General features: G+C 44.0%; 1 protein-coding gene and 1 long non-coding RNA gene across 6 annotated transcripts in view; one reads left to right on the top strand and one right to left on the bottom strand.

The window, feature by feature from the left end:
- The window catches only part of DMD (dystrophin), a 1,998,908-nt gene that overhangs the window by 1,946,228 nt on the left and 30,212 nt on the right, over positions 1-22,468 (top strand). For all 5 annotated transcript variants that reach the window (XM_049644566.1, XM_049644563.1, XM_049644565.1 and 2 more), the window contains 2 exons: positions 21,085-21,328; positions 22,277-22,400. In XM_049644566.1, coding sequence (XP_049500523.1) covers positions 21,085-21,328; positions 22,277-22,400 — 368 coding nt within the window. The remainder of the gene's footprint in view (positions 1-21,084; positions 21,329-22,276; positions 22,401-22,468) is intronic.
- On the bottom strand, positions 15,661-18,431 carry LOC125932132 (uncharacterized). The gene is made up of 4 exons (XR_007460541.1): positions 18,301-18,431; positions 17,146-17,254; positions 16,117-16,210; positions 15,661-15,857 (listed from the first exon to the last, which is right to left on the bottom strand). It is a non-coding gene; the product is annotated as an uncharacterized LOC125932132 (long non-coding RNA).

Below are 22,468 nucleotides of genomic sequence, written 5' to 3'. Positions count from 1 at the left end.
GTGGGCTTCCCCTCACTGCCTCTCTCACCCCTCCAACAATATATCCCCCATACGGACTTGCATTGTGTATCTTTCCAGGACCATCGTGGCGTTCATTGTTTGTTGGGTTTCTGCATCTAGGAAGACAAAAAGCCGGCTTTTCGGCTGGGCCTTTAAAACCTTCCAGAATTTTCTCTTCCTTTTACAACATTATCTTCCTTTCTACCTGTGTTCCAGCCACACTGCTCTAGCAACCGTTTCCGAGTACATCCTGCCCTCATCCGCTTTCTGGGTCACGCGCAAGCTCCCTCCCACAGCTGATGAAGGAGTCCTACCCATGTTCCGTGACCTTCCTCAAAATAATCTCCACGGAGCCCGGTTAGAGCCCTACATTTGGAAGCAATAGATCTTTTTTGCCCGTATTCTCCGAATATTGTGAATCTTTCTCCGAGAACTCCCTGATGGTTTGCCTTTTTATCAGCGATGCCCCGTGTGGCGCCCTCCCCCCAACCCGAATAAGACGGGGAATGCCTTTGGGCCAAGGACTGTGTCTTAATCCTCTTAGTGGTCCCCTACAGTACCTAGCATGGTTTGAAGACTCAGGGGGTAATCATGGAATGTTTGGTAAAAACCTAGGTTTAAGAATACAGCAAGGATGTCGCACGAGTGCCATCCAGGAGGTAACACTGGATGTTTTGTTGGTTTTCATGGTAACCTTATTTTTGGTCTCCTTTGTAACTGGCACTGAAGATGAGGGTAGACAAAACATTTCCGTCTGCTTTGCTGAGGATCCTGATGAGTATCCATCTGTGTTAAACCTGCAGTTACGTCAGGGGTCAAAGTCAAACTAGAAAAAGTTGGAATTGGCATTGTAAGTAGCTTGTGATGCAACCCAGGAGTAAAAATAGTTTTGTACCATAAGATTATTGCCACTGCGCAATAGATCTGTCTGTGTCATCGGGCAAGAGTCTGGTCTTGTTTGTTGTTAGCACACTTTCTTTGGTACCATGACAGCCAGGGTAAAGACTACTGATAAATGTCATTTGCATATCGTTTCATCATTTCCGGAGTGCTTGACTGTATTTTGGGCCATTTAATCTTCCTTAAAGCTGTGTAAAGAACTTAGATGGGAAAATGCTGGTTCACAGAGGTTCAAATGGATTGACCCAAATTTCACACTCAGCCAGTGGCAGAACCAACCTCGGGCCCAGATTTTCTGACTCAAAAATAGCCAAGTGCCCCTTGGACCAGCGACCAAAAAGAGTCATTCTCTGTAAATAGAATTTGTATAGAATTGTCACATATTCCCTGGAATGGACCTTGACGTGAGACCATATTATTATTTTTTTATTTTTTTAATGTTTATTTTTGAGAGAGAGAGAGAGAGAGAGAGACAGAGCATGAGAGTGGGAGGGGCAGAGAGAGAGAGGGAGACACAGAATCTGAAACAGGCTCCGAGCTCCGAGTTGTCAGCACAGAGCCCGACATGGGGCTCGAACTCATGAACCAGGAGATCGTGACGTGAGCCGAAGTCGGACACTTAACTGACTGAGCCACCCAGGTGCCCCTGGAATTTTTTTTTTAAGTTCATTTTTTTATTTTTGAGAGAGACAGAACGCACACGCGCGTGCACACACACACACACACACACACACACACACACACACACACACGCATGAGTGGGGAGGGGTAAAGGGAGAGGGAGACGGAATGTGAGGCAGGCTCCAGGCTCTGAGCCATCAGCACAGAGACTAACGTGGGGCTCAGACTCTCAGACCACGAGTTCATGACCTGAGCTGAAGTTGGATGTTTGACTGAGCCATCCAGACGCCTTGAGACAGTATTATTAAGGACTAGATAGACATGAATAAACCAGTTCATGTACTTGTGGTACAGGGATCACTACTTTATCCTGAAAAATATCCAAGATCGTTCTACAAGAATGGGATGGTTTATTCTGTGAAAGAAAGAAATTACACCAGGGCTCCTCACAGCCGCCAGATGAAGAACCTGATGTTGATGGAAGTCTTACTGTAAGTTCTCTTGACCTTCAGGTAAAGGTCATCAGGTTGAGTTTCTTTCTTTCTCTCTCCACTTTGTCCCATTTGCACGTCCTGCCACATTCCAAAGAAATGTCTCTGCAGAGTGAAAGGTACACTGTCTCCTGAAAGGACACTCGCTGGGCTATACGATCAGACAAATACAAGCGTACTTGTAGAGAAAGCGGGAATGGAAATTTAAAATTGAGATTGTCCCATGTCCTTTGGATGTATGTTTGTTACCGTATCTATGTGTATTTTGCGTTCCTTTGTTCTAACCTTAGGACTAATCTCCAAATAAGTTAGCAAAGGAAAGGGGCTCGGAGATCACCGTTTCCGATGAGATACGGTATGGAATTCTGTTGTTTTTCATGACACCTGCCCCCATTCCCCTTGGAAAAGAGAGAATGCCTAATTTAGAAGTGTCTCCAGGGTGTCTTATCTCTGCCTTTAGGATTCCATTTCTCTTAGTTGCCACACATAGCATTCGATAAATATTTGTTGAATGAATGAAATGAAGCTGAATTTATTTTAAGTGTGGCACTCACACATGTACTTTTGACTAAAATTATTTTTAAAGCCTTATTTTGTAGAGGAATGCCTTTTAAAAGCTGTTCTTCTTGCTTTTCAGAGTCTTTCTTTTCCCAAGTTCCTTGATTAGCACCAACTGTTGCTTTCTCATTAATTGAGAATCTTAAACATTCGTTTGCCAAATCCTAGGCCGTGTACGTCTCTCCCATTCTCTTGATCGTTGGTTCATACCACAAATGTAAAGTGAGAGCCCTGAGCAGAAGCTAAATCTGACTCTGAATTTTCTTGATAGCATCTCCTAAGGTTGGATGACCAGCGACTTTACACAGTCTTGAATGTTTCCCTTCTGCAGAATGTCTTGTGCTCATTCTGCAGATAATGCAGACTGTCATTTGAGTGAGATCAGTCGGACATGAGAATTTTATCCGTTGTGTGTCCTCAGCATTGCAGTCGCAGAGTTCGCTTTTTTACGGCATCGACTCCAAAGTCTGCGGTCTCCTGACTGAAATCCATAGTGTCAAATTGCAGTGTATTTTTCTCTGCACCGTCCAAATGAAGTCAGACCTGCTCTGAAGTTTTAGGCGTGACCCTAGCAATGAACAGGTAGCCTTTATGAAAGACCCAAACTCATTGTCATCCTGCTGCCTGCATAGCAAAGTGATTAGATTGTCCCCAAGTCTAGAAGGAGAGTAAATACTAACCAGCCTGATTCACTGTGAAGTCTGAAGTTAATTACAGTTGTCAGGAGATGTTATATGACAGCAGGGAGCCCTGTGGATTCCTAGTATCTACTCGGTGCCTTTCATAGGTCTTGTGTTTGGGCAAACAAGACAGTGTGCAGTCTCAGTTTGAGTTTTCCTTGCCCCTTTTCACTCCTCCAGTGATAACGCCAGCTTACTAATGTTACATTCACGAGGATTCTAGACTGGCTACTTACAGCACAGAGTTGAAGTAGCTGGAAATCACGATCCTGTTGCTTTACCCTGTAAATGAGGGGACGACTTGGGGCCCGGGGCCGGCCTAGTCTCCGCGGTCTACTCCACGTGACTTCAGTAGGGCTTTGATGGTAAGAGTCCCCAGTGATGGTAAGCACACAGCCAAGACGACAGGACGCTGAGGGGGATCAGGAGTGGCCTTGCCAGCAGAAGGAGGAACAGAGGGGGTCAAGGTGAGGAAGAGCAGGGAATGTTCGGGAAACTGCAAACAATGGTGTCGCTTTTGTGATGAGGCAAGAAACGGGAGAAGATGAGGCCTCACGAGTGGGCAGGGCCAGGCCGGGAAGGGCATGATGCCACCTCACCTGGGACTGGGAGCCACTCGGGCATAAGCCAGGCGCGGTGCTTTTAGATTTACGCTTACATCCATCACTCGGGCAGCTGTGTGGAGGGTGACCTTGAAAAGAACTCTACTGGAAACAGTAATTCAAATCGGGAGGTAGCATGGAAACCCACAAAAGAGATCAGTGAAGCCTCAAGAAAGAGAAATGGGGCAGACAGGCTGAATTTGAGTGGTATTTCTGGGCAGGGGCAGAGCTGCTGTTCGAGGGATCTGGGGACGGAAGGGACAAGCCCCAGTTCTAGAGGGCGCCTGGCAAGATGATGGTCGTTTGCAGCTGGGACTGACGATCCAGGGGGAGGACAAGTGGGCCCCTTTAAATTATCTATTTTTTAAAATTTTTGTAATGTTTATTTTTGAGAGGGAGAGTGTCCATGGGGGAGGGGTAGAGAGAGAGAGAGAGAGAGAGAGAGAGAGAGAGGGAGGTGGAGGATCTGAAGCAGGCTCTGAGCTGTCAGCACAGAGCCTGGTGCAGGGCTCAAACTCACAAACTGAGATCATGACCTGAGCCGAAGTCAGACACTTAGCCGACCGAGCCACCCAGGTGCCCCATTAGCTATATTTTTAAAATAAATACAAGTTGGTAGTATTGACACTATTTATAGACGTCCTTCCTCAAGGGTCAAGTGGCTGGAAGACAGGGAATGGGGTGTGGGAGGGCTTGAGTTAAGGGGCTGGTGACACATCCACGGGTTAATGTCTGACAGTCAGAAACGCAACTATGAAGCTTCCAGAGATACTAGATCTAGGAGTCACCAGCTCCCAAGTAGTACTTGAAACCACAAGAGTGAACTTTGCCTACCCAGTGTGGTGGAAGGACGACTCTGGGCTTGGTAGAACTCTGGAAGCTTTGAACGTGAAGATGTCTGTGTAATTACCTTTTGAAAAATAGGTAATCACGCACATGAAACGAAATCCAAATAGTTCAAACATGCATACAGAGAAGAATGAGTCTTTCTCCAACTACCCTGGCTGTCATGTTCCCAGCTCCAAAGGTGTTCGTTTCTTGAGTTCTTAGGTATCCTTATAGCTACTCTCTACACATGTAATTGTTTGCCAATATATCGGTGGTCGTTGGGATTATTTCATACAGTAATACCGTGGAGGGGTCGCCTCGGTCTTCTCTTTTTACTTAACAATCCCTAGTAACTTGTACACGCCGGAAGAATTTGCCAGAAGAGGAGGGGAGGAGAACTTGGGAATGATGGAGCGAGAGTGGTTATGGGCACAGGAGGAGGTGTGGGTTTGAATGGGAGAAGGGCCACCTTCGAAGACCATGTGGGCGAAGAATATTAGGGTATGGAGCGGGGGTGGGGAGGAGAATGGAATGAGCTTTCAGTGTTCAGTAGACATCATCGGTCATTAGCGGAGACTGCTTCTCATAGCTGGCCTGTACATTTTTTTGAAAAGTTGGACTGGGGGAAAAGAGTAGCAGTATCCAAGGAATTGCATGGAACTAGGCTTTCGGGTCGCTTGGCAACATGTGCCCCCAAAACAAAGGCCTGCAGAGCTTGATTAGATAAAGGGAGCGAGTTTTCCCTCATCAGTCGGACAACCAAGGTCAGTTCCGGTGAGGAAAGCCACCATGTGAAGAAAAGCTGAAGGGCGTACCCATAGCCTTAATAAGCTATGCCGGCGTCAACCGACTTAGCTCTACTTGGGCAGGGAATACTGGCACAGGGGGTGCCGTCACCGTGATTCAGAGGCTCGGTTTCTAACTAACCAGTCCAGTTAACTCAATTTCCTTCAGTCTGTCCTGAGTTCATCAAAACAAAGCCCAAGGGGACCAGTTCGTCCTAACCGATTCATGGAAGGGGATGGGTAACCCGGAAGGACAACTTATTTCTCCCTTGTTCCTAATTCTCTTTTTAACTGTCTCGCTGTACAAAATGTGTTAATGGTGCCTTAAACCTCTTCGGGGGGGACACCATCGCATTTATGTACAAACACAATCTATTTAAATGGGGAAGAGATGTTCAGAGACTGAACATAGGTCGCCTATCTCACAATCACTTATCTTAGAGATCAGAGTAAAAGTCACTCAGTCGTCTGGTGAGCTTAGGTTCTTGGCGTAAGAAACGGGATAGTCATGAAGGACTCGAGGAAAAACCAAGTACCCTTCTGGTGATAGGAATATTCAGGAATTACAGGTACAGCTGCCCTCTCCCTCGAACAGGCTGGGTGAAAGGTAAAGCTCTTATGATCCAGTTTGCCTTTTTAGATCCCTCAGCAACACCCTCGTCCTCCTCTTGCCTCACGTTGCGGTGTCATCCTGCTGCCCGAGAATTGATTGTGGTCATGACTTTCTTTAGCTGCTTTCCAGGCCTGAGGATAAAATTCCAATCCAGTTCAGCGGATAGGTAGTGAACGCTTAATGTGTTTCGCAAACGGCCAGGACTACAAACATGAATAAGCCGCGGTTCTTCCCTTCCTGGAGCTCAAAACTGAAGAAAAGGCATTAAAATACAAATAACTAATTGTAAACCGCTAATTCTGACGCATCGTTACCACTGCTCAGGGGGCACAGAGGTCAGTGATCAAGGCTGTCGGGAGGGATTGGAGAGACCTTCGAAACTGGAGTTGAAACTAAAGACCAAATCGGACTTTCCCAGGACTTTTCTACTTTTTGCTGGAAAGGTAGTGGAAACATGTCACTGGACGATGGCCAGGGTCTGAGCTCAGGATGTGGTGGTCAAGGGAAGAAGGGAGGAGGAATGGGAAGGTCACTGAATGAATGAGGCCACAAGGGAGATGGAAGAGATAGCAGTTGGGTGGTTTGGACATTTTTAAATGGGGAACAGGGAAGTATGATCATTCAGAAACAAGCAAAAGAACACAGTACACACAGGAAAAGCTACTGATGGGCGAAGGTCAATGACTAGAGAAAAAGACCTGTGGCCTGGGCCTCCTGAGTTCTGTTTGTCCAAAGCGATTCAAGGGGCAATTTGCTATACTGATTTTATGTATTAGCTCTCCAAAAAGGATTGGAAACAAAAAAAAAAAAAAAAAAAAAAAAAACACAGCAATAAGATTCCCACAGCCTAACTAGTAAATCATTGAACATAGAAGGGATAGTTAGTATAGTTGATACAACTGGGATTCAGATTTCATCCCAGTTTCCCCACAGTCCGTGGGATGAGAGGAAACATCATGATATATCAATCTCTTAATGTTGGATGAAAGAAGCATGCACCTTCCTAAGGAAACACCGTCTTCCTTGGCTGTAAATAGGAACGACAGTAAAAACAGAGCTGTCATTTAAGCGCCATGTCCTTGCTAAGGACAGGGACTGTTCTGAGTACGTGTGCGATCTTATTTAATCCTTCCAATGACACTATGAAGGAGAAGGTGCTTCCCAAATAAAGACTCATTGGCACCAAGAACAAAGGACACATCATAGAGCTGGCATTAAAGGCCAAAGAAATGATGACATTTCTCCGGGGAAGAAGGGCACCGTCGCCTAAAATGCTGTGTTTTGCAGAACACCTCTAAGATACTCTTTAAGAAGTGATTGCAGGGACAGATAAGCTCTGGAAACACTTGCCTTGGAAAGTCATGATTAATTCACCTTTGCCTTGAGGGGTCGAGAAGAAACAGGATCAGATTTGTTTAATCCAGTATTGACCCATCCTTGACCTCAGCCAAGCCGGAATGTCCTGCGGCACCCAATTTGGGAAGAAATTCACATCTGTACTGGATTTGAAAACCAGGCAACGAAACAGTACATGTGGCTCTCCCCCGTGGTCGGTGAGAAGTCTACAGCTCTTGTCTTTTGGGGGCCGTTGGAGGAAGTAGCTGTAAGAGGTGTCTGTGCAGACGAAGCCTGGATTTATCTCACAGCGGTTATTTTTGGTTTGCTCTAGTAGTGAAGCCGTATAAATGCAGACACCAAAATGATTTAGTCTGGAAAATCCAAAGATAGGTATTAAATCCTCTCTCGTGGCCATAGGAAATTCTTTGTACTCTTTTTGTGGAATATCCCAGCGAGTAACCCTGGCTTTCCATGATTTAGTTTCTTTTTTTTTTTTTTTTTGAGTAGTGAGATGCAAAGGCCCGTTGTTATTTGAGGCCGCTCCTGGTCTGTGAAATAGTCAAATGCGTATTACCAATTCACGGGAAGACGTTTCTTCTGTGACTTGTAACAGAAAAGCTGATGCAGTGTTCATTTCGACCACAGCTTAAGGGGTAAATGTAAAAGATAGGTCGCTGCTATGTGGCTCAGCGGAATGCTCCTTGAGGAAGCTGGCTTTTTTTTCTGACACTGAAATGTTAGGGGGTAAACGGTCACTATACCAACATCTTGTGGCTTGTAAGAGCAGTCTGGATTGAGGACCAGTGGGTTTGGGGGCGTGTGGGGTGGTGGCCTTGGAGGAGGCCTCGGGAGAGGTTAAGAGGCCTCCTAGGGAAAAAGATCCATGGAAAGAAGATGAAGGGTGTCCTGGCATACTTGACTGTAATTGTGTATGCCCAGTTAGAAATGGGCTCCTGGCGTGTGCTACTTGGTAAGTGGGTGGCTTCTGCAGCTAACTAAACATCCTTCTTCCTTTTTTCAAACTATCTTTCTAATTAAAGTTGACTCTCTTTTTTGCATCTCTCAATTCTGGGTTGCTTATGGTACCCCCCTGACTGCTAACTTGAGGGCACAAATAAACCCCTATGATCCTTTCCCTATCATTTCCTAGTAAGTCAAAGTGATTTTTTTCAAAGATTGAAATAACCTGTAATTTGAGCTTTAGCACTGAGCACAATTCCCAGTCACTGGGCATTAGGGTAAGGCTTGTCACCATCCCACCAGAAGGTGAGGGACAGTGTCTCCTACATCTTTATCTCTGTGGTGCTGGGTGTACAAATACGTGTTGGGTAAGCGAAAGGATGAATACCCTTTGGAATATTCCTGTTCCAGGATGGGTTTGGGGGCGTTGATATTTGGCTGTCTTCCTTGTTTTTCTCCTCTCTGACGTTACTGCTCTTTTCCCCGGACCTTTTATTATGCCTGTTCAGGTCGTTCTTTCATTTTCCATTAGAGTGAAAACAACTAAGTTGTGGAGGTTGACCCAGACTTGAGCATTTTCTGGGCTTATTTTTAGGCTCTTATTAAAATTCATCATTTAAAAGTATTGAGAAGTAGCTGCATAGCTAATTCTGCAGGCACGTATACACCATTTGTTTCTTTTACGTAACGGCTTAAACCTGATTCCTCCATAGTAGCAGAGGGCATTGGAAAATTATTCTGCACTGGGAAAATACCTTGTGTGCTATCAGAAGAGGATTTTGAATTTAGAACTTAATTTTTTAGAGGAGCCTTATTGAGATAAATTCCCATAACCATGCAATTCACCCATTCAAACTGTATAATTCAGTCTTTAGTAGTATATTCACAGAGTTGTGCACCCATCATCACACAGTTTTAGAACAATCAAAAAGAAACCTCTACCCGTTTTTAGTCACTGTCCATTTCTCCCAAGACAGCCTTGCTCCGGCCCTAGACGGTCGCTACTTTATTTTCTGTGTCTATGGATATGCTCATTGTAAACGTTTGATACAAATGGAGTCCTACAATATGTGGTCTTGTGTAAGTGGTTTCTTTCACGTAGCATATTTAGAGAGACACGTATGTGGTAGCATGTATTAGTGCTAAATTCTCTTTTATTACCGAATGATATTCCGTGGTACGGATATGCCGCCATTTTCTCATCATTTCAGCAGGTGATGGACGGTTGGGTTGTTTCCACTCAGTGGCCATTATGGATAATGCTGCCAGGAACATTCGTGTACAAGGACTGGACTGGCTTTACAGAAATGATTCTGTAGTTTCTGTCATTGTAACAGAGGAGGCCATAGGATCAGATATGGCAAGAGTATAGAGCAGTGCGTGCCAGGGAGTGAAGAATAGGCCATCAAGATGAATTTACTAGGAGAATTTAAGGCTGAGTCTAACTACTCATGAGGGACTCAAGCTGGGACACACAAAGCTTAAAATTATGATTCTCCTAGCGACTGTTACGGCTTTTTGCTGACCACAGACAATGAAAGTTTGATACTTTACTGTATTTGTCTGAAAATTGAAACATACTTCTCCCAACGGTAGTATTCCTGGGGACTAGATTCCTCACTTCTAAAACCTCTCCGATCCTAGTGTGCTTTTTGAATGGTGAAGAGTAGCCACTGTCATTTTTGTTCTGGGTTTTGTTGTCTGCCTTATTTCCAGGTATACAGTTAAGATTTTTGATGACTTTTTCTCTTCTTTGGTTGAAATTTTGATTAATGTATTTATTCTATAGACGATAATGTGTTAGTCCCCGATCAGGGATTTGTGAAAAATAGGTCATTGAAGATAAACTAAAGCCAATTAATATTGTCAGATTCTGTTAGAACTCAAGTAAGGTATCCCCTGATGTGTCAAGGGCATATCCCCAAAACAGAGTGCATCTAGATACATTAACCCTGTAGACCTGGTCTGAACATTTTATGATCGGTGGCCATAGTTTGATGGTTTTAAAGGAAATCTCTTCCTAGTGATCTTAGCTCAGTGATTTTATTTTGCCTAGGTGCTCAGCTGTGATACACTTGACTGTAGCACAGATGATGGAAAATACAAAAAAAAAAAGGCCAAATTCTGGGGTTGGTGCAGTATTGACTGGGGGGCGGGGAGCTAGAAGTGATATATATATAAGGAAGACAAATACTGAAGAATCCATTTCTAAGCACTGTATATGTTTATTTTCTGCCAAGCTTTAGTTGATAGCTTTCATTTCAGATAATTTATTATTATTTTTTTTTTTGGTAGGAAGCTTTCAGCCCACCGGATTTCTAAATCTAAAAAGTACAGAATGTAGAGAGAAAGAAGTAATAATCATGAACAGAAGGAACTGGCCATGGTTCTGAGCAATCTGCACATACGGAATATGGGCCACATACCGGCTCATTAATGCCTAACCCTGATGAAACGGGTCCTTAAGTCATTTGCCTAGAGAGTCAGCAAATGGCAGAGTCGAGTCGTGAATCAGGGTCTTTCTGATTCGAAAACCATGCGCTCAAACCATGTTCTTGTTTTTTAATGTTTTTTCACTTTGAGAGCGAGCGAGCGAGCGCCCAAGTGAGGGAGGGGCAGGGAGCCTGACAGGGGCTCAAACTCCTGAACCGTGAGATCATGACCTGAGCCCAAACCAAGAGTTGGACGCTTAACCAACTGAGCCACCCCTCAGACCATGTTCTAATTCCCTCTTCAGCCATGGATGGTAAAAGGCACCAAAAACGGCGATGTGTCAAAAACAACCTAATTTTCCTGTACATGCTTCAACATCTCTTTTAATGGAGCTCTCACTGGAAGAAATGGTACATTATTGTAAAAGCCAAGTAAGGTTGGCTTGTATAATAGACTTGTATACACCTTTATGCCGAGCAAATTTCAGTGGGAAAGGGGTTGGAATTAAGAGCTCTGAATACATGAAAGGATGACAGTGTTAAGAGAGAAGGATTAGAAATCAGAGCCTCGGGGGGTCCTGCCATTTTTCCTGTTTTTGCTTAAGACAGACCTAAAATAGGCCTACTTTCACTTCCCACCCTGTGAGCTGCTCCTTAATTAACGCTGGTAATGCCAAGGTGTACTAATGTCTTTTTCTGTCTAGTTTAGGAGTATTTTTGACCGGGTGCTTGATAAGATTTTACAGTATAGCTTTAAATTTATTATAATTGAAAAAAGCTCTGTGCCGTTGTCCGTTTTTAAAATTCTTCAGGCTTGCAAAACTTGTCTTTCCCATTTTTTTTTTTTTTAGAAACTGCCCATTTGCTAGATTTATAGTAGCTGTGATAATTCTATATGATATACTATATTCGCCTGGATCCAGATTGGTGGCTATGACTGAGCTGCTTTTTATAAAGTATGAGGGTAAAGCTGGATTTCTGTGGGCCTCATCTTTTTAGATGCAGACCTTTGTTGCTGTTCCCTCTTGATGTAATAGACGCCGTACGTGCTCATGCGTTGGTATACAGTTCAGTGTCTCTTACTGGTAAGAAATACCATTATGTAATTATGTCATTACACATGGCATGAAGTTCGATCTAAGGAGCAGATGACCCACCGTGAACTCAACACTTGAATTCTGTAAACTCACAGAGGTGGTTGTAATAATGTTCTTCATCCTGACTGGCATGTAGCTAGTTAGGATTGCTAGAGGGGCCAGGTGCTTTCATGGTCTCCGCAGGTAGATCTAAGGCCAGTTTGATTCTTTTGTCCATTAATTGCTTAGGAAATTTTTCCTAAGGTTATTTATTTTTAAGCCATCTGCACACTCAGGGTGTGGCTCGAACTCATGACCTCAAGATCAAGAGTCGCAGTCTCTTACAACTGAGCCAGCCTGGTGCCCCATGCTTAAGAACGGACTTTGCTTTAGTGTGACCTTGTATTCTAGAGTACCGTTCAGTGCTCGTAGAGCAGTGTCTCTGAAGTTCTAAAGTAAAGAACATGAGCCAACATGTTCATTTGCTCATTTTCGTATGTAACTAACGTTACCTCAGTCCTTTCACACTGTTCTATTTTTCACGAGTTCTTTTTAAATACGTTTATTTTTGTGTCTGACATAGTTAGAATTGTTGCACTGAAGCGTGATTGACATACAGTGTCGTGTTAGTTTCACACGTACAACACAGGGATTTCGAAATTCTATACAGTATGCGGTGCCCCCGATGCTAAGCTTACCATTATTGACGATACTCCCAAACCCTATACTGTACTTTTCATCCACATGAGGTATTTTAGAACCGAAAGTTGATCCCTCTTAATCCCCTTCACCTCATTCGCCTCTCTACTTCTCCCCTCAGGCAGCCACTAGGTCTTGGGACTGATGACTCTCTTCGGTTTGGGATTTGTTCCTATTGTGTTTTAGGTTCCCCATATAAGTGAAATCTTATGCTCACTTGCCTTTCTCGGTCTGACTGACTTCACTAAGCATAATGCTCTCTAGGTTCATCCGTGTTGTCACAAACAGCAAGATTTCTTTCCTTTGTTACCGTTAATGTTCCAGTGTTGATACACCACATCTTTATTTTTCTTTCAGTGGACTTGTGGGTGTTTTTTGCTCTTGTAAACAAGGCTGCTGCACACATGGGGGTGCATACATCTTTTTGAGCTAGTCTTTTCTTCAAATGCCCAGAAGTAGAATTCCTGGATCTTATGTATGGTAGTACAATTTTGAATTTTTCGAGGCAACTCTATACCGTCTTCCACAGAGGCTGTACCAATTTACATTCCCACCAGTGGCGCACACGGGGTCCTTTTTCTCCCCCTCTGTGCCAACACTTGTTTCTTGGTTTTTTGATAATAGCCATGCTGACAAGTGTGAGGTCCTATCTCACTGCAGTTCGGATTTGCATTTCCTTGATGATTGGCGATGTTAGACATTATTTTCATGGGCCCATTGGCTATCTGTATGTCTTCTTTAGAAAAAGTATATGCAAGTTCTTTGCCCCTGTTTTAATTGGATTCTTTGGGGTTTTTTGGTGTTGAGTTGTAAGAGTTGTTTAAAACATGATGTGTATTAACCCCTTCTCTAATGTATCATTTGCAAATATCTTTTCCCATTCAATACGTTTTCTGGTTGGTTGGTTGGTTGATGTCCTTTGCTTTGTAGAAGCTTTTTACTTTGATGTAGCTGCAGTTTATTTTTGCTTTTGTTTCCCTTTCCTGAGGAGACATATCCACAACAGTGTGGCTAAGGCCAAAGTCCAACAGATTGTTGGCTTTGTTTTCCTTTAGATCTCACATTTAGGTCTTTAATCCATCCTAAGTTTATGTTTATGTATGGAGTAAGAAAATGGTCCGATTTCATTCTCTGGCAGGTAGCAGTCCAGTTTTCCCAGCACCGTTTATTGAAGAAATGATCTTTCCCTGTTAGGTATTCCTGGATCGTTTGTCGTAGACTATTGACCATACAAATGTGTGTTTATTTCTGGGCTCTCTGTTCTGTTCCAGTGATCTAGGTGTCCTTTTTCGTGCCGGTGCAATACTATTTTGATTGCCGTAGCTTTGCAGTATGACTTGAAATCTGGGATTGTGTTACCACCAGATTTGTTCTTCTTTCTCAAGATTGCTTTGGCTTTTCAGGATCTTTTGTGATTCCATAGAAATTTTGGGATTATGGGTTCTACTTCTGCGAAAAATATTATTGGTATTCTGATAGAGATTGCCTTGAATCTTGTAGATTGCTCTGAGTAGTATGGACGCTTTAACAATATTAATTTTTCCAGTCCATGAACATGGAATATCTTTGCATCTGTCTGTGACCTCTTTCATCATAGTCTTAGAGGTTTCAGAGTACAAGCGTTTCACCTCCTCGGTTAAATTTTGTTCCTAGGTATTTTATTCTTTTTGAGGCTGTTGCAAATGGGATTGTCTTACTTTCTGCTAGTCCGTTATTAGTCTATAGAAATGCAACATATTGCCGCATGTTCATTTCGTGTCCTGCAACTTTAGTGAATTCATTCATTACTTCTTCCCTTCCAGTTTGGATGCCCTTTATTTCTTGTCAGATTGCTGTGGCCAGGACTTCCAGTAGTATGTTGAATAAAAGTGGTGAGAGGAGACATCCTTGTCTTGTTCCAGACATTAGAGGAAAAGCTCTAAAGTTTTCCCACAGTGACTGTGATGTTAGCTGTGGGTTTGTCATATATGGCCTTTCTTATGTTGAAGTGTGTTCTCTCTAAGCCCACCTTGTTGAGAGGTTTTATCACGAATGGATGTTAAGGTTTGTCAAATGTTTTTTGCTTCATGTATTGGAATAATCATAAGGCTTTTATCCTTCATTTTCATAATGTGGTGTATCGTTTGCTCAATTTTGTGGAAGATTTTTTCATCTATGTTTATCAGGGATATTGGGCCTGTAATTTCCTTTTTCTTTGGAAGTTTGTGTTTTTTTTTTTTTTTTTTAACAACAGGTATTAGTTCTAATAAAGGGGCACCGGAGTGGCTCAGTCGGTTAAGCCTCTGACTTCGGCTCAGGTCATGATCTCAGGGTCCATGGGTTCAAGTCCCACGTTGGGCTCTGTGCTGACAGCTCAAAGCCTGGAGCCTGCTTCAGATTTTGTGTCTGCCCCTCGCCTGCTCGCACTCTCTCTCTCAAAAAAAAAAAGAAACATTAAAAAAATTTTTTTTAATAAAAAAAGTGTTTAATATAAAATACCCGTGAGGCCGTCTGGTCCCAGACTTTTTTGTTTGTTGGCAGTTTTTTTGATTACTGATTCATTTTCAGTACTACTGATCGATGTAGTCAAACTGTTTCTTCCTAATTCAGTTTTGAGAGACTGTAGTTTTCCAGGAACTTATCCATTCGTTTTAGGTTGTCCAATTTATTGGTATGTAATTCTTTTTATTTCTGTCATGTTGGCTGTTCTTTATCCCCTTTCATGTCTGGTTTTATTTGTGTACTCTTTGTTCTTGATGAGTCTGGCTAAAGGTTTATTAGCAATTTTGTTGCTCGTTTCCAAGAACCAGCCCCTGGTTTCATTGATCTGTTCTGGTTTTTTCGTCTGTTTCATTCATGCCACTCTGATCTTTATTATTTCCTTCCTTCTACTAACTTTGGACTTTGTTGGGTATTGTTGGTTTTTCCTTTTCTAGTTCCTTTAGTTGTAGGTTGGTTTATTTGGGACTTTGCTTGTTTCTAGAAGTAGGCCTGTATCCCTGTAAATTTTCCTCTTAGAATTTCTCTAGCTGTGGCTCAAAGATTTTGAACCATTCTGTTCCCATTTTCATTTCTATGTATTTTTTTTTTCCGTCTTTGAATTTTTGGTTGACCCATTCGTGGTTTTCTTTCCACGTGTTTGTGTCTTTCCAGTATTTTTTTCTTGCAATAGATTTCTAGTTACGTACCCTTGTGGTCACAAAAGAGGCTTGATATGATTTCAGTCTTGTTAAACTTGTTGAGACTTGTTTTGTGGCCTAACACGTGATCTGTCTTGGAGAATGTTCCACGTGCACTGGAAGAGAAAATTTTTAATGTCAATTTGTATCTGGACACCCATGCTTGTCCACTGGATGACCTAAAATAACCAGATGCATCTACATAATTGTCGGCTGGAGGGATTTTTTTAAAGCTGTACGGAGAATAAGAACTTAAATAATGGGAGCCTTCTTTTCAGGAGGACTGGCTGCGGGAAGAAATTCTGGTGACAAAAGCCATGTGCGGTGAATTTGAATTAGTGTTCTTTAGGGAGCTACCAGAGAAATAGAACTTACCAGATAATCAAGAGCGTAAATAGATTCTCCCTGGAGTCGTCATCCGATTGCTGACATACATTCGTTTCTATTGAAACGACATCATAAGTACATTCTAATGAGAGAATTGAGAGGGGTGAGATGTACAACTTCAAGAACGCGATATACATTGTTAGCAGTATATAAATTGACAGCGAGTGTTTGTGGTTGAGCTTTAAAACAACTCCCCTTGGAACTGAGGTAAGTATTCTATCGGTCTTGTATGGGAACGCTCTCCCCTACAATGTGTCCAAAAAACCTAGCGTTATGATGAACTTTAAAAGGCACTGGCACAGGTATTCTTCAAGATCAGAAAATAAGTATTTCCCTATTTTGCTATTTCCTGTCGCAAAAATAGGCCCTAACGACGCTGCAACCCGGACTACACGTGTTAGGAAAAGGTATCTTTTCATTCAACACACCACACCTCACTTTTTCAAATACTTGGTATTTTACGTGGTTTCTGGCCAAGGTCCCTCTTTTGAGCTATTTTTGAACCTGTGGCCTGACAGCTTATCCTGCTTCAGAGTCTTAGGAGGAAAAACTAGTCCCTGGAAATCAAGTTTGTTATTGAGCTTAATGGAAGATTTATGCGTGTCACCTGTGTGTTTAGGAGAAAGGCACTTGTTGGGCTCATTTAATCCTGTCCTGGTAAATTTATGTGGGAATGAATATTGAGGGAACACTGATCCTACATCTATAAAATCAACATGTCCTGGGAGGCTGCTGACGCACATGACATTAGCCCTTGTTTTCAGCCACCTTCCCCTGCTTCTGGCGTTGCTCCAGTGGTGGCTGACGGATGGAAATGAAAAGAAGAAAACCCGCACGTGCGGAGCAGTGTGTACAGATGACTAAGTGCACCTTCAGTTCCTGCTATAGTAACAGGAATTAAAACTCCCCTTAGAAGGTAGGGGCCCCGAGCCAGGCATTTAAAACCAGGGCTCCACAAACACACGTAGAGACGTGTACGTGGAGTGAACAAAGAACAGTTTGGACTGCCTCACTTACCTGCAGCCAGGGACGCAGCGTTATGCTCCAAGGGGAGGAGGCGGGGCTTGCAGTCGCCAAGGAGATCATCGCTACGCAGCCTTGAAACCAGGACCTGACCCCTGTTTGCCTGGTGACGAAATGAGCAATGAGTGCATTCGTATCAATCTGTCAACTACCAATGGAAGGTCTAGCTCTAGACGGGGGGCCCTGAGTGGGCCCAGTCATAAAATTACCTGACAGAGCCGAGTTCACAAGGAGAAGAAATAGATAAGGAAATGCCACTGGGTAAAACAACGACTCTGGCACCTGCTGGCTCCCTCAGTAGAGCAGGTGACTCTTGATCTCAGGGGTAGGACCCTGAGCCCCACTGCTGGCTGTAGAGAGGTGTAAAAATGAAAGAACCAGATGGATTTGCAAAAGGCCTCTTTGCAAAAGCCAACCGTGGTCACTGAAGTCACTAGACTCAAGAGGACCAACTCTAGGGGCACCTGGGTGGCTCAGTTGGTTAAGCTGTGAAGCCTGACTCTTAATTTAGGCTCAGGTCGTGAGCTCGTGGTTCATGAGACCGAGCCCCCTGTCTAGCTCCCCATTGACAGTGCAGGGCCTGCTTGGGATTCTGTCCTTCTCTCTCTCAAAAAAAAATCAGTCAACTTAAAAAAATAAGACAAATTCTAGACTTTACCCCATCAGAGAAGATAAGGACATTTAAAAGAAATGAGCAATTAAGAGAGACAGAATTCACCACCAGGCTCCAAAATATATCTAGTAGGTGCTTTCGAAGAACATGGAGGAAATGGCAGAGAAGCAGTATTTGAAGTCACAATAGCTGAGAATCTTCCAGAGCTGAAGAAGGATAGGAGTCTTTAAGGAAATGGTCCCCTGAGAGGAATTTCCAACATCTGGGAAGGCAAGAAGGGGCCTCTGTAGAGTCATTGATATTCTTTACAGCCCAGCTTTGGGGAGCCCTGGCAGATTCAAACAAACCGTTTCTGGTTTTCACTGGCAAACATAAAAACAGAAATGTAATCATGTTGTATACACCAAGCCATGTTTTCTGAACAAAGACACTTATAATGAACTCATTTAAAAAAAAAAAAAAAAAGCTCTTTGGACAGCTAGATCCAGAAGATCAAGGTACCAGGGAAGACCTCTCTAGAAAATGTAGTCACTTACCTGTGTCTCTGAGAAGAGCACTTCAGAAGATGGTCATCGTTTGCGGTCCTGTCCTCAAGTCCACATCTAAAAATAGTGTTTTCAGAAAGAAGAATCTTGAATGGGATTCGACGTTAAAAGGTGGCATGAGTTGGGACTTTTCGGCGAAGTTGGGTTGCTTGTAGTAACTGCAAGGAGGAAGAAAGGTGATTCCTATCAGATGAAACCTCGTAAACCCTGGATGCTGCTTCAAGTTGGCAGAAACATTTTTCAGTAGTCAGGCATTGGATTTAATTAACGTCAGTAACTACACGTATCGGTTCCCACCTTCAGGACTGACGTGCAGAGTCTGGCTTAGGGTAAACTTGTTTCGAGAAGTTGTCTTATTACGGCTTGGTCAAAGCAGCTTGCCGTGAAACAGTGCAAACACAGCTTTCCTTGAAGCGTGATGGCAGATAGATAGGATTTCAGTCTAAAAGATCACGTATTGATTTCCCACGTGACTTTCCACCACTTCTAGAAACCCTGTAAAGTTAGGTCCAGGATAGAGCTTTACAAAGAAAAAGAATAGATGGGGTTTTAGGTCTTCTCCACTGTGGAGATCCAGCATCTTGGAGGACACGCCATCCCCTGTGGATCTTTCAGTTCAGATAGGGAACCACAGGAAATATTTCCTTGACTAGAAACCTGGTCACATGATGATCTTACTTTCTCAGACTGGGCAGGGGGAAGACTTAGCTTGTATCTCATGGATTTTCTCAGAGACCTAGACCTCCCACATTTGTGGAGAGGAAGTTCTCTCAACTGAGGCCAGATACCCATTGTTCACAGATGGTACTTCATCTTATTGTGGTTTTTACCGGAACTACAAGAAAGAGATCGAGAGTCGTAATCAGGCACACGGTAGCCAACAGGAGAAGTGTCCTCATTTGGAACTGTACTCTTGGCAATTCTAAAGCAAGAAGGAAATCTACAGTCTTAAGTGGATTTATGAAAAAAACAAGTGTGGTTTCAGCATTCCACCTGAAGAGCTGGAGTAAAACCCAGCGGACAGCAGAGTATCGTTAATGGATGCAAAGTCAGACTGGAGTCAAGTCTTGGATGTGATAACGCGATAACAGCAAGTGACTTCTTCCGTGTTGACTCTGTATCCATCCGATGTAATTGAAACCCCAAATTTCAACAAGAAGAGCCAAGACACCATTAAGGCAGGGCACAGCAGGTGGGCTTCCCAGACACCCATTTAGTTCAAGTTGTAGTGTGCGATCTGCATGGCAACATAAAAATAAACCAGCAGAACAGGCCCAGAAGCACACTTGTGTATTTATGAGGGCTTGATGTATTGCAGAGCTCCCGTTAGAAAGGAGTGACAAAAAGATGGACTTGTTAGTGAAAGGGGCTGGCTTCACTCCTCTGTGGGATGGGGAGTAAAATCAGATCGTGGCTTTACAGCAGCCACACAAGAGTCTGGGTGAAGTTCTAAGTGTCAAAACAAAAAAAAACCCCAAATTTTTAACTCGACACCGTAGGTGTAAGGAAGATTTTCTCAAAAGCAGCAGAACACACAGAGGATATGTTGAAATTCGAAATTTGCGTACTACATGGGGCGCCTAGGCGGCTCAGTTGGTCAAGCGTCCGACTTCGGCTCAGGTCATGATCTCACAGCTCGTGAGTTCGAGCCCCGCGGCGGGCTCTGTGCTGGCAGCTCAGAGCCCGGAGCCTGCTTGGGATTCTGTGTCTCCCTGTCTCTCTGCCCCTCCCCTGCTCACGCTCTGTCTCTCTCGGTCTCAAAAATAAACTTTAAGAAAACAATCTGAAATTTGTGTACTGCGGGATGCCATGTACAAAGTTAAACAGGTATCCAAGGAGACAGAAGGAAGTTAATTGCATCTCTGTTTATAATAGTAAAGGTTGGAAAGGACTTAAATATCCATTGACAGGATAATGTTGTTGACGTATTCAAGCAGGAGAATAAGACTTTACAGCACTTAAAATCACCAACTATTATGTATCAACATGGAGAAATCTCCAAAACGGTGTGGAAGGCAAAAAGCGACTCTTAGAATGGTATGTACGTTCTTGAACATAATGTTCTTAAAGTCTAAGAACATTGCCAAATAATGCTGTGAGATTGAATCCCAGGAAATGGCCATTTTTGTAGGTTAAAAAAAAAAAAAAAAAAAAAACCAGCCCGAGACCAGCATCTTTGCCAAGTTCAACCTAGTATCTGTGGATACGTTCATGGTAACGACAGACCTGGAATTCAGGACGGCATTATCTCCTTGGAAACGGTGGGGCCGAGGGACTGAGATTCGATACTGAGGAGAGGACATAGGAAAGCTGCGACTTTATGTCTTCCAAAAATTTTTGAAGCGAATACGGCATAGGTCACGTTTATTACAAGAGTGTGGTGGGTCACAGTCACGCTCCTACTATGCTGTTTGATTTTGTTTGAAGCCAACCCAAGTGTTGATAGAGGTAAAAACTTGTGATCTCGTGACATCAGAAAGAAATGGTTGCAAAATGACTAAACCCATTGCTGCTCATTCATCTGAATGTGGCACTTACAAGGCCTTTCGTGTAAAATAAAAAGGTTGAAAAGCCTCTCCCCACACCGGGCGGAAGCCTCCAATTTTATTTTGTTTGATCGTCCTCATGAAAACCATTCATTGAGTACCTCTCTTTCGCTTGCCGTTGTGTTTGGTGGTGGTCAGATGTAGCTCTGTGCCCTCTAGGAAACCCGAAGGCGATGTTCAACTTGATCTTGTTGTTTTTTTTTTTTTTACTTTTTTTTGACGCCCACAGGAACCTGCAAGCCGAGTATGACCGTCTCAAGCAGCAGCACGAGCATAAAGGCCTGTCCCCACTGCCGTCCCCTCCCGAGATGATGCCCACTTCTCCCCAGAGCCCCCGGGACGCCGAGCTCATTGCCGAGGCCAAGCTCCTGCGTCAGCACAAGGGCCGCCTGGAGGCCAGGATGCAGATCCTAGAAGACCACAACAAGCAGCTAGAGTCGCAGTTACAGCGGCTCCGGCAGCTGCTGGAGCAAGTGAGGCGCGCGTCTCTCTCCCGCGCGACGCGGGCCGCCGCGTCCTTTGTCCCCCGGCCCCGGCGCTAGGCAGTAGGGCTCGGGGTCCTTTTCAGATTCTCCCCGAGTATCCATTTCTCGAGTACTCCGTAGGTGCCCAGCCAAGCGCTGGCTGTCGAGGGCTGTAAGAAGACGAGGGAAACCACTGTATCTTTGTGTGTGTGAGCCACTCGAAAGGGAGCTGGGAAATAAATACCGGAAGGTTGCCCCCCGTCTCCTAAAAGCGAATGAAGATCGTGCCCTCTTGAAACGGAGTTCTTTTTCTTTTTTGGTTTGAGCAGGGGAGGGACAGAGAGAAAGGGGGACATGGAAGCCGAGGGGGGCTCCAGGCTCCCAACCGTGAGCACGGGGTCCGGTACGCGGCTCGAACTCACGAACCCGCGAGCCGAAGTCGGACGCTTGACCGACTGAGCCCCCCCCAGGCGCCCCGGTTTCTAGTTCTTAAAACCTCCTTTTGGAAGCCTCTATTGAAAACCTAGCAAGAGCATACGCTGCGGTGGGCTCTACCCGCACGGAGTCCCAGCTTTGTGGCAGTTTTGAAGTTTGACACGTGTCCCCTCCATCTTGTTACTCGATGCAGAAAAGTATGCGTTCTCCATTACGTTTTTTGTGGTCTCACATGGTTTCCCCATCGTCACATGACCTTCTAAGTCGTTCAGTCATCGGGTCTCGTGATCTTATAGATCTCGTTCCGATGGAGCCATCATTCCTTTTCAAATGTATAAGGGGGGACAGTTGAGATACAGAGACGTCATCTGCGGAGCTTTATCAACAGCAAAACTTGGCAAGTTTCTACGTAAAAAAGCTTATAATTTCTGAGTCCTGAGTACGCTCATTTTAAACATGTACAATTATTGGAGTGCTTATTATGAAAACTAATTCTGTTTTTTTTTTTCCTGGATACCTTAGCCCCAGGCCGAGGCCAAGGTGAATGGTACAACGGTGTCTTCTCCTTCTACCTCTCTTCAGAGGTCAGACAGCAGTCAGCCTATGCTGCTCCGGGTGGTTGGCAGTCAGACTTCAGAATCCATGGGTAAGTGTCTTAGCTACTCCTGCGGTTTGTTTTCCCTTCGGGGCTGGAAATGGTGAATTGTTTGCTCG

The sequence above is a fragment of the Panthera uncia genome, chromosome X (assembly GCF_023721935.1).
Source record: "Panthera uncia isolate 11264 chromosome X, Puncia_PCG_1.0, whole genome shotgun sequence".
In the NCBI taxonomy this organism is placed as follows: domain Eukaryota; kingdom Metazoa; phylum Chordata; class Mammalia; order Carnivora; family Felidae; genus Panthera; species Panthera uncia.
Note: the sequence above shows the minus strand (reverse complement) of the source record. Positions and strands in the feature narration are given on the sequence as shown.